Source organism: Mauremys mutica, chromosome 9 (assembly GCF_020497125.1).
Source record: "Mauremys mutica isolate MM-2020 ecotype Southern chromosome 9, ASM2049712v1, whole genome shotgun sequence".
In the NCBI taxonomy this organism is placed as follows: domain Eukaryota; kingdom Metazoa; phylum Chordata; order Testudines; family Geoemydidae; genus Mauremys; species Mauremys mutica.
The window spans coordinates 101,060,377-101,072,469 of NC_059080.1; the positions used below are offsets into that span (position 1 = coordinate 101,060,377).

Below are 12,093 nucleotides of genomic sequence, written 5' to 3' on the forward strand. Positions count from 1 at the left end.
GTAAGTGCAAAGAGACGTGGCTCAAAGGGTTGGTTCTGGAGTTCCGGAGCCATTCATCAGAATTTACAGGCTGGATCAAACATAAAGTCCATCAGGATCGTGTCTCTGACAGCAGCCAGCACCAGCTGCTTCAGTGGAAGGCGCAAGAAACTGCCTGATAGCAGTGCTGGGATAACTTGCCCCCTGAATAAAGCCAGATGATGATTTATTTTCAGATGAAACTTTTCTGTTGGGGGGGAAATGCAGATTTCACAACACGGCAACATTTCACGAATTTGTGTCAGTTTCACTGAATTGTTTTGGCAGGAAGAGGGAAAAAACAAAAATCCAGATCAAAGTTGGAACAGTTCAGTCCAGTGTTTTCTAAACGAAACATTTTGATTTTAGGGGCCAAATAACTTTTTGTTATGAAATTTCCCTTGATTTTACTTCATTTTAAATGCAAAATCATTCTTAAAAGCCACTCCAAATCAAAACAAAATGTTTTGTTCAGCCCAAAGCAATTTTTGTTTTGCCAAAAATTCTAAAATGTTGGGTTTGGGTTGACTGTAAGCAACCAAAAACTCCATTCTTCACACGGCTCTGCTCCTGATCCTCATGGACCAGCAGCAGCAGTTTATTTTTCATCTGAGCAACCATTTCTGTTGAAAATATTCATTTTTCAGTACAACTTTTAAGCAAACTTTCTCTCCTTTTTTTCAAACTGGAAAAGGGAGATGGGGAAGTAGAAAGTGAGAGGAAGTGTTTTTTCCCCACCTCCACTTCCTCTCACTTTTCTTCCCCCACCTTTCCTCTGTTTCTGGTGGGGGTGGGGGATTTTTTTTTTAAGTGGGCTTTTTCCAACCTACTTTAAATGAAAAAAAATCATTCTGGAATTTTACAGTGCAAAACAAAGAATTACATGACAAAAAATCAAATAAAACAAATCTTTCCTATTTAATTATTTTCATTAAGTATATTTGCCTCTTTACAATCCGCTCAGTGTATAGCCCATCTAAAATGCCCAGTCCTTTTTCATCCCCCGGACACCAGTTTCAATTCAGGCTAGATCAGTAGTGACCAGTGTGTCACGGGTTGGCTCAGTTCCTCATATCCCTTCTGGAAGTAGCCCTCCCTTGCCAGGGTTAAGGCGCATTGGCAAAGCACTGTGGGGAAGCGTGCTCTGCTGCTTCCCATGCTATGGCAGCTGTGTGGATAGAGTGCTTTGATCTCATCTGGCACCATTCATCAGCATTAAAGGAAATAAAGTACGTCTTGCTCTCTTCTCTGCATGTCCATGATCGATCAGCAAAGGAGGTTTCCTTTATTATTTTTTTTCCATCTCAAGGTGTTACACTGAGGCTCTAATTCAACCACTTTGCAAATGGTAAAACATCTGCCCCCAAGTGAGACAATATAACAAAAACCAGAGCGTGCTGCAAAAAGCGAGAATTATAGAACGTCACTGACCCCCACTGGGCTGGGAGACCCATTGCAGGCTCCCAGTTTCTGGGGACTGGCAAATAACCAGTCGGGCACAAGAAAACAATCACGTCTCCTGCGTTGCAACAGGTCCCTAGTCAGTGCTGGGTCATCATCAGAAGCTCAGATCAGAATAGCCCCTAGCTTTGTGGGCAGTCCAGGTCCAAACTTTGCAGGTGGCTCTTATGACTGGAACCAGCTTAGTCAATCCCCAGATGTGGATGTTAAGAATGCTCTAGTCCTCACCTGACCTTTGGAGCTGAGCCCCGTCATGGTCGCAGGGATTTAGGAAAGTTACTTTGGACCATGCTGGTAAATGCACTGTATTCTGCTTAGTAAAACTGATGGGACAACCTGCCCTTGAGCCTTTTGTGGTGCATGGGGAAGAGAGGAGTTAGGTTCAAGGGGTTTTTCACCAGGCATAAGAGGCATTATTGTTTGCCATTGTTCCAGGGAGCACAGGGGGCTGCTCCCTTCTAATGCCTCAATTAAATCAAAGGAGCCAGGGAGCGGGGGGCTGCTTCCCACCCTCCTTCCTCTCAGAGCTTGCCCAGGCACCTTGGGGTGACAGCACAGGTTGGCAGGAAGCAGGTTCCTCGTGCCTACTGGGGAGTTGTGATCAGGTTCGTATCCGCTGGGGCCTGGAGCACCTTGTACTGTGGAGAAAAAGATGTCCTTGTGGGTAAGGCCCTGGACAGGGCCTCAGAAGATCTGGCTTCAGTTTCTGTCTCTGCCACAAACTCCCTGGGTATCCATGGGCAAGTTGACCAATCTGAGCCTCAGCTCCCCATCTGCAGTAGCACTTACAGGGCGTGGTGAGGATTAATGCCCCGATGCTTCTGAATTGCTCCAGTAGGAACAGTGGGTGAGCAGCATGGGAAGGTCTCTGAGAAGGTACCAGGAAGGCTTAGAGACAGGGTGGGTGATGGTATCTTTTATTGGGCCAGCTTCTGTTGGTGAGAGAGACAAGCTTTCGAGCTCCACAGAGCAGAAGAAAGAGATCTGAGGAGCTTGAACCTTCTCTCTTTCACCAACAGAGGTTGATTCAATAAAAGAGATTCCCTCCCGCATCTTGTCTCTTATCTCCGGGGGCCAATACGGGTACAACTGCACTGCAAACAACAGTGACACTTTAGTGAGATGAGGCCTCACCATTGCCCTGCATTTGCTGTTAAATCATCAGCGGTGCGTGGGCCGAGACCACCACGGCATACTGGAAACGTCTCAGGTTTGCGGATAAGTGAAGTGAGATAACAAGGTTGTACTGTGGTTAGGGGGTGAAAACAATGAACAAGCTTTGCTGTTACTGGAAGTGGTCAGAACGGTCACTGCAGAGACCTATGCATCAGGCGTCCTCTTTAGTTGAGATAAAATAGGAGGACTGAGGAAAGTACTCAGTAATTAAATCACAGCTTTTGATTTAATTCATGGAGTGTTACAAACATGCCTCCAAGCACCAAACATCTATGAACGACGCGTGTTCGTTGACGTCTGCCGAAGCAGCGAATTGAGATGAATCTGTCTACCGTCCAATCGTTGCATAAGACGACCGATGTGTCCGACCTGCAGCTGTCAAATGATGAAACTTCAATGCAGTGAGCTCATTGCTAAGGGATGAGTAACTGCCACGAAAGCTGGGTCAAAAAACAAAAGAGGACAGGTGGGGGAGTAGAGGGATGTGTCGGAGAACATCATATAATTTAATTCACCCTATCTGGCATTTATGTAAATCATCTATCAGATTAGGTTAAAATTGACTGGAAAATGTGAGGCCAAAATTTGAAGGAGCCCAATCCTGCTTCCTGTAAAACCAATGGCAAATCCCTCACAAACTCCATTGGGGTTAGGGATTATCACACACATTACAAGGTCACAACTTTGAGAAATGACTAGTGAATCTGCGTGTCTGGGGTTTTTTGTTATTCAGTTACAATATACTGAATCCTCCAAATATGAGTCCCTTTTAAGGTGTGTAAAATCAGGCACCCCAGATCCCTAATCACTTCTTAAAGGTTTGGCCCCAAATTACTCCAGGAGTAAAAACTAGTGTTGAACCTCAGGCAGGGCTGAGGTATGAATCCAGGTCTGCTGCAGTGTTGAAAAGTAGAGCGGATTCATGAGCCTGACCATCTGCTAGGCTTGTTGGGAGCCCCAGCCCGAGGGCAGAGCTTCCGAAAGGGGCGTTCACTAGAATCCAAGGGAGCTGCTGCATGGCTGGGTTAGCTCCTCCCCAGAGTCTGCTGCAGTGGGAATTCCACCTGGGAGAAGACTATGGCAGTGCAAGCTGCCTCCAGCCCCATGCACCAGCCTCCAGAGCGGTGGTACTATCTTGGGAGAGCTCATGGCCAAGACACCCTTCCCTAGCATAACCCCTTTTGGACAAGCACCTCCTTTCCTCAGCCAGATGGTAATATTCCCTCTCTTCCAGAGCAAAGCTTCCCCTCCTGTCAGCTTGGGCAAAATCAAGGAGCCTGTTGTGTGCATGGCCAGTAGAACGTTAACCAGAGCTCCAGGAGTTCTGGGTTTTGTTTTCAGCTCTGTCACAGTAGCGTGGACTTGTGCAAGTGTCTCACCCCTGTTCGTGAAGGGAGGCAGTGTAGCCTAGTGGGTATAGCACTAGATTGGGACTTGGGAACCTGGATGTTAGTCTCAGCTATACCACCGGTGTGCTGGGGGACCTTGGGCAAGTCACTTCCTTCTCTGTACCTCAGTTTTCCCCATCTGCAAAACAGAGCTAGTGATAATGCTTGCTTCCTTTGAGAAGTGTTGTATGGTGGAGTTAAGTAGTAGTATTAACCTCTCTCTGTGCCCCGTTTCTCTAGTTCTATTGAGGATAACCATGCCTACCTTGCACGGGGCTGTGAGGATTAACAGATGTTTGTGGAGTGCTCGAAAACCTTTGGATGAAAGTCACCGGAGAAGGGGGGAGGAACCTTGTTGTTTTGTTGACTTATGGTCAACTTTGTCCTCGAAATGCTGTTTTCGCGTCAATATTTCTTCATTAGGAATAATGATTTTTCCACATCCATTGCCAGCCGATTCAAAATTGTCCAAAAGGAAGATGTGTCATGAATTCCTAAAACACACTTGCTGGAGAGCTCCTAAGCAGAGATGATTAGAAAAATAGCACTGGAGAATATACCAGGGTCTTGAGAATGCCAGGGGAGCTTTTAGCTTGATATTTGGTGCAATGTATTTACATATGAAAAATACTGTAATACACTTTGGTAAAGGCAATGTATTCTATTTCTTCTCCTTTATTGTATCCCAGCAGCAGTGAAAACCAGGGAGGACATTGGGCTGATCGAGGGAAATTTAAGTGTAATCAATAAGCATCAGGGGATGTGACCTTGTTTTGATTAACTGTGGTATGCTCTACAGTCTAGAGGCATTTCTTTGAATGCCTGAATTTAAAGCCTTTTGTGGGTGAAGGTCCATTTGCTTTCTACTCATTATTATTATTGCTGTTCATATGGTTTTGGCTGAGTGCTGTACCCACAATGAGAGACTGTCACTGCCCCCAAAGAACTTACAGTCTAAAGAGATAAGACAGACACATGCTGTGTTATCTCCATTTTACAGATGGGAAACAGAAACGCAGAGCTATTGGTCCAAGAGCACGAGGTCACACTGGCTTCTTGGCAGAAGGGTGCAACGCCTTCCTTCCCGGGCTAGAGCGGCTCGGGTGTGTTATAGACAACGATAGAGCCTGTTTAAAAGAAGGACCGAGTGTTGGGTCGTTTCATCGTGGTGATGGGTTACGGTTGTGTTCTAGCGTTCCTCCCACTCCTCCCACTCAGGCTGACCAAAGGAAGAGACTTCCCGTAACTGGGGAAGAGGTGCGCGGGGACCCGTGCGGGCTTCTCCTTTAGTCACGTCAGGTTCGGGGGGAGGTGAGAAAGCAACCGCTTCCAGGAGGGCTCTCCCAGCAGTAGTAGGGACAGGGCCTGAGGCTCAGTCGGGGCTTCCCTTCACCTCCCTGGACCCACGTCATAATACTCCAACGCGTCATGTCACTGAGACCCCATTTGGGTTCAGTCCGGAAAGTTACAGAAGAAAAGGCTGGTGCATTGCTGTCCACCAGTTTCTGCTATGAAACTAGCCCCTATAATGGCACCTGCTGTTGGCAGCTCCTCAGAGAACTCTCAGGGGACACAGACTGAACTCCCCCTAAAACCTGTCCCTGCAGGTTAAGACTGAGGCCCGTTGGTTGGGGCAGCATGAAGGAAGCATGTCCTGACGGTGCTGAACCTGCTCCAGGCATTGCAGAACTCCAAGAGTGGCTGCCAATACAGCCCATTTCAGCAGCGCTGGGGAAAAGAAAGCTTGTGGGGGGAGAGAAAATGGTGACGCTGCACAGATCCATCTCAGTGAAGTTTAATGTTAGTTTCGTCATTTGTCTTTAACCTGCCTTTAAAGGACTGTCTGTGTCTTTGTCTCTGTCGGAAGCAACTGGGTCATGTTGTTCTGTGTTGCTGTTGTAATATGCCACCCACTATTTTTCTCATAGGTTATTTTTGTAATCGTTGTGCGCAATCTGTTTGTTCTCCGAGGTTTGCGTGCCTAGCCTTTCCTGGTAAGTAATACTGCTTGGACTCAGGTATAGACATTAACTAGTCGGTTGCAGGCAGTGGGAAAATATTGAGGAAGGAAACATGGGGTCTTTAATTGAGATGAATCTAGCCACAGATTTGTTCACAATTAGCGATGGTCTTGTGTGATTGGCCCGCAGGAAAAGTATACCTTCCTTCTTTGCGGCAGCAATGGTAGAGAGTGCATTATCTGTCACATGGATTGTTTTTTTCTTCTCATAGGCTGATTGTGCCATAGAGGTTTCAGCTAAAAACAGACCATATGTTGAATGTTATTCGGTGCTTGCAGTTTCCATTGACTTCCCAGGGGCTACAGGTATTCAGCTTTGATCAAAACCAGGCCCAGAGGCGGCCAATGTTTTCAGTCATGGGGGCCTAGAGATGGGATCCTAAATCTGTATTTTGGCACATGAGTACACAGAAGTGGGCCAGGGGAGGGTTCAGAAGTAGCGAACACCCACAAATCCTAAAAATCAGGGCACTTGTATGTATTTCTATGTCTAAATATGGATTTAGGAACCTACGTTTAGGCTCCCAGATTTGAAAATTTTGGCTTAAGTGACTTCCTCCCCAGCTACCAGTAGCAGAGCTGAGAACAGACCTTACACCTTCTGATCCCCAGCCTACATCCTGCCCATTGCACCCCATGATATGCAGCCGTCCCGCAGCATCCCAGTTTACTCACAGACTTATGAAGACGTCTTTGGGCCCTTCAGCTGTCCCGTGTGACTGGTTCCAGCAGCACCTCTGTCTTCAGACGTAACAGTGAAAGCTGGGAACTGCTAATAAATTAAGATGGGTTAGGCTCGGCTAGTACCTGGATGGGAATTTCTGTGGAAAAACCCAGAATGGCTGAAGCTGTGTGGGCTGGAGAAAGCTAGAACAGCAGAAGTCCTGGAGGAAAACCTTAGGAGCAACCAAGTACTTCCCTGGCCCCTGTAATAGTATGTGAGCACCTGGTTCAAATCCCTGCTCCAACTCAGGCAGTGTGGGGATTTGAACCCAGGTGTCCTCCATCTTGAGTGGGGGTCTAACTACTGGGGTGGAGGAGTGGTTCGGGCACCAGCAGCACGTTGTTTTGTGAGAAGGAGTTGATCTGGCTTGGGAGCCGAACTCCAGGAGAGGATTGATGCCGACCAGTCCCGAACAGAGATGGGTGTCTAAGTGGGCCAGAGGGAGGCACCGAAGTCCTTATCGAGGATGAGGGCTTCTAGCCCTCTCCTTGGTATTTCCGATTGATTAGCGTAGGCAGTCCTCCACTGAGCATGCTGACATCTGACTCCCATTCGGAGGCGCCTCACGCTCCCCAGGGGCTAAGGAGTCCACTGGGAAGCCAAGTGCTTAAAGTTAGATACCGCAGCACTGAGCCTAAATCCCCATTGTGGATCTCTCCCTTTGCGGCACGTGCCCAAGGTCATAACACGAGTTGGTGGCTCAGCTGGGAAATGAACCCAGATTTCCCGCGTCCCAGTCCAGAGCCTTAACCAGGAAAGTAGCTGGCAAATAGCTTGCTGTAGCAAATGAAAGTGACGCACTGGCTGGAGGAAGAGGTATATTCAAGTGCATGGGAACTGGCTGAATGATGAATGGAAGAGGGGGGAAAATACGATGCCGCATATTCCATCACATGTTAACACAGGAAACTGAGAAGTGTTTGCATAGACATTACATTACTCTGAGTCCAAATGCCTCATAAAAATGATACCGGATGATCACAGAACGGCACACAGGGGAGGTTAAATTCTCCTGGAGAGTATTCTCTATGGAAGAACACTGTGTGAAGTAATACACTAATGGCTTTCAATTTCATGTTTTATAGAGAGAGATATTAACTGCTCCCCAGGCGTCACTTCTTATTACAGCAATGCTGCGTAAGCACTTTGGATGAGACCACTGAGCACTCTTGGCCTTGTCCACCCAGAGAAGGGAGGGTAATGGGGGGCTGTGTCATGTCACAGATGAAAAAGACCTTTTTAGTCCATTTCATCTGTCTCGTTGCTGCAGAGAGACTGTTCCATGGTCCTCATTGTTAGGAAACTTTTCCACCGCTTTCTCGCCACGTACCGCACCCTAAATGACTCCTCTCCCAGTACTGCAAGGGACATCCATGTAAGAGGAAGCATAGCAAAGTGGTTAGAGCATGGGGCTGTGAATCAGGACACCAAGAGCGAATGATCTACAAAGCTACACTTTAAGAAAAAAAATCTATTTATTCCCCTGTGACCGGGTGAACTCACCCTGCACTGGACAGGGAAGGGTTAACTCCTCACTGTGGGTAGAGGAAACCACGCCCCCACGTCCCTACTGGGCATGCTCCAGGTGTAGCAGCAGTATAAGAGGGAGCAGCCCAGCACAGTCTGGGCTGACTGCTGGAGAGGAAGGATTCTCCTTGCTGGCTCCTGCCCCGGAACCACTGGAGCCCTGGACCGCAGAAGCCAGAGGTCCCGGGGTCCATTCAGTACTGCACTAGGCAAGGTCTCCCCCACCCTGTCACATCCCCCCAGCGGGGCTTCCCAGTGTGCTCCTATCTGCTGTCTGACCTAAAGTATTCCCACCGGGTTGCTCAGACTGTAAGTTCTTTGCAGCAGGGTCTGTATTATGTATCCCTTACAGTGCCAACTACACAAATAAGAATGATTTGGGTTCCATTTCAAGCTCTCCTAAGAGATCTCAAATATCACCTTGCCCCCCTCATCCTGAAGGGTCTTAAAGTGCCTTCCATGATTTAAGTCCAGCACAACAGCTGTTGCCGTATAGCAGCACCGTGCACTAGTTTGGGACAGGCAGGGAAGAAGCTGTAAGCGCATGGGCATTAATGTCGTCATCTCTTCCATGCACAGCAGTAGGCAGTTTCAGCCACCTGGACAATTGAGCAGGCTGATTTTCTATTAAACTTTACAGGGGTTTTAATTTTTCAGACAGATACACACGCGCCACTAAATTATTGCCCGTTTTGTGGTTGGGTTATTTAATTATTTGAAAGGACATCTTTCAACTGAATGTGCGATGCCATTTGAACAGCTATCTCCTGGCCATCATCCTGCTCTCTTTGCATAGTTTTCACTTCCCTAGCAACCGTCTCACTCCACTTGCCAAATCCCAAAGGTGTGATGCAATATTGTCCCACTGTTCCCTTCTGCTCCCCCACCTGTCTATCCAGCCATCGTCTCTTGTCTTGTATTTAAATTGGAAACCTTTGGGACGAGGACCGTGATTTTGTTCTGTGTTCGTACAGCACCTAGCACCATGTGGTCCTGGTCCGTGGCTGCGTCTTCTAGGTGCTACAGTAATACAAATTATAAATAATAATGTCTGACACGACCCAAAAGGAGAGAGACAGAAATTATTCATGCAGAAAACTAGATCTGTCCATGAAATCTCCTCCTTTAGTGGGGTAGAAACCTAAGCTTCTATAAATTAGAGTGACAACATAGCAAGTGTGAAAAATCAGGACACTTTTGGGGGGGGGGTATAGTTGCCTATATAAGACAAAGCCCCTAATATTGGGACAGTCTCAATTATATTGGGATGTCTGGTCACCCTACCGTAAATCTTTATTGCTCTGTTGAACTCTGTGGAATTATGCTGAATTTCACCAGCTGAGAACCTGGCACTATCTCTGTTCCATAATGCTGCATGTCTGAGCTAAATCATTATCAATGCTGAACGCCAGCGGTGTGGAACATCAGCAGTCAGCAGCGTGGAACAGCAGAGTGGGGCTGAAATGAGTGATGTCCCTCGGAGCTGTGCTTTTCACTGCGTTGAGTACTCCCACCTTCCCCTTTTCAGGTTCTGTACCACAGGCCCTTTCTCGTGAGCTAAGCAACTTCAGCCTCCCTCCCCGTTAAAACATGCGTCCCACAAAGCACTTCTGCATCAGCTTCCCCAAGCCTGGTCTGTGTCCGTGCCTGCTGTGTCTTGTCTCTGTGTGCGCGCCCTGGATTGTCTGTTTCTGTAGAACTGTAAGCCCGCAGCGTGAGAGATCGGTGTGGCAATCTCCCTAGCCATTCAGTCCTTAATTTCTTTGCTGCCACTCCTACCAATGGTGCTCACTGCGCTGGCGGTTCCTGGGGTGAGAATGCAGGGAGCTGCATTGAGACTGCTGACGTAGGCCACCAAACAGCCTTCCAAAGGTGACGAGTGTTAGTCCCCATTGGTATGGGCTGCACCGAAGTGTGATGACATACAAGTGAAAGGCACCAGAGCCTGGGGTCCAGCCCCAGAGCCATCTGATCCTCCAGAATGTGCACATCTTTCCTAGGCATGAGATTGTTCTTTGCGGCGGAGGGCAGGGATTGTACGGGACCATGTTGTGACATTGTACCTCAAGCTAGCACCAGGGAACCCCCGTATTCACCGCTTTGAGATGATTAGGACGTCTCTTCTCTCTTTCCCCCCAGGCCGCTGTTCCCGTTGCGGTGAGAATGTTGTCGGGGAAGGCACTGGCTGCACCGCCATGGACCAAGTGTTCCACGTGGAGTGTTTTACCTGCATGACCTGTGGTAACAAGCTCAGAGGCCAGCCTTTCTACGCGGTGGAGAAGAAAGCGTATTGTGAACCCTGCTACATCGTAAGTGCCGAGGCTCCTTTTCAACGTGAATACAAACCAACAGAGTTTAGACATCTGTCGATACTCCCCTCCCTGCTGTAGATTGCCGCCTCGCCTTACAACTAAGGGTGAGCAACTCAGCTTAGATAGAGTAAGAACAGACCCATCCATGATGTTCAGAAAAAAGTTAATTTTTTTTCCTCCTTTCCCTCTTGCACATGATTTCTGGTGTCCATCCAGGCCTTGAAACAAACATGCCAAAATAGAAAGAACGTTTTCTTGTGATAATCTCAGCCTGGCTGGGAAGAGACGTAACAGCACTCTAAGGAGAAAGCCCTGTTCCCAAAAGCTTTCCACTGTAAGAGACCTGATTCTGACGTCCTTGGGTCAGCAAAACTCCCTCTGAAGGAGGGGTGAGACTGAAGGATCACGATGTAACTTTCCAGCCACACACAACGATAAAAGCCACCAAACATCATCCAAACTTTAGGCCCCGTCCATTGCCCTTTGAAATCAGTAGGGGTCCATCCACCAGTTTCAAGGGCCTGTGAATCCAGATGCCTTTTGCGGGTCACCCATTACCCATTAAAGAATCTGCATTTACCACTCCCTGGTATTTTGGCAGTTTGGGGAGAAAACATAGTTATAATCGCTGTATTTAGAATAAGTGAAGCTGCAGAATATCGCAGAATGAATCGTCTTTGTGTAGATTTCTCTCTAATTCCTAGAACCCTTTCTCTCAGCACTGGCTTTTGTCAAACATCGCTCGGTTATATTTATTCTCACCTAACTGCAAGGTGAGGGGCTTCAGCCAGGGGGATGAAGCCTCCAACTTCGAGTTTCCTTTGCAAGCTGAGGAGCCTGTCCTGCAAGGAACTGAGTGCCTCCTGGGAGATGCTGAGCACCCCGCATTCACATTGTGTCAGGGGAGAAATGAGGGTTGGGCACTTCCCAGAATCAGGCCTTCATGAGACCCGGTACCTGAAACCCATTTGCTACTTGCTAAAAGCTTTAATTCCTCGGTAACGTTCTTTCATCACTTTTTTATTATTTATTATCATTACTACTTCAGAGCATGGTAACAATGCCTCATTATTCCTTGCCATTGCTACATGTCCTGGGAGTGGGATTATTGCTAAAGCGTTGAATGCAATAGTGGAGGATTGATGCTGCCTTATTTACAGTGGCAATGGTGGATGGTCCCGGTTAATTGGCTCTTAAAAACTAAATGATTTTTTGATTGAATATGTGCTTTTAAACCATTTCTCCTTTTAATGTTAGCATTAAAATTATTGTGCCATCAAATTCTTAAGGTTAATTTTGTGGCACGTGTGTTGGCCCTTGGGAGGAGACCATAATTCATTTCAAGGTGTGTCGTAATACACTTGGGGCAGTGCTTTATATCGCTGAAGTTAAATATCTCATTGACTTCGGGCTGGGATCTGCTAGTAGGTTAATACTATTTTTTTTTAAACCGGGCATGATTTCTTC

The 12,093-nt window shown here is 47.3% G+C and overlaps 1 protein-coding gene across 8 annotated transcripts in view; it reads left to right on the forward strand.

Moving 5' to 3' along the window:
* LOC123377191 (LIM domain containing preferred translocation partner in lipoma) overlaps positions 1-12,093 on the forward strand; it is a 498,276-nt gene that overhangs the window by 423,766 nt on the left and 62,417 nt on the right. For all 8 annotated transcript variants that reach the window (XM_045029748.1, XM_045029745.1, XM_045029746.1 and 5 more), the window contains one exon: positions 10,454-10,623. In XM_045029748.1, the coding sequence (XP_044885683.1) occupies positions 10,454-10,623 (170 nt within the window). The remainder of the gene's footprint in view (positions 1-10,453; positions 10,624-12,093) is intronic.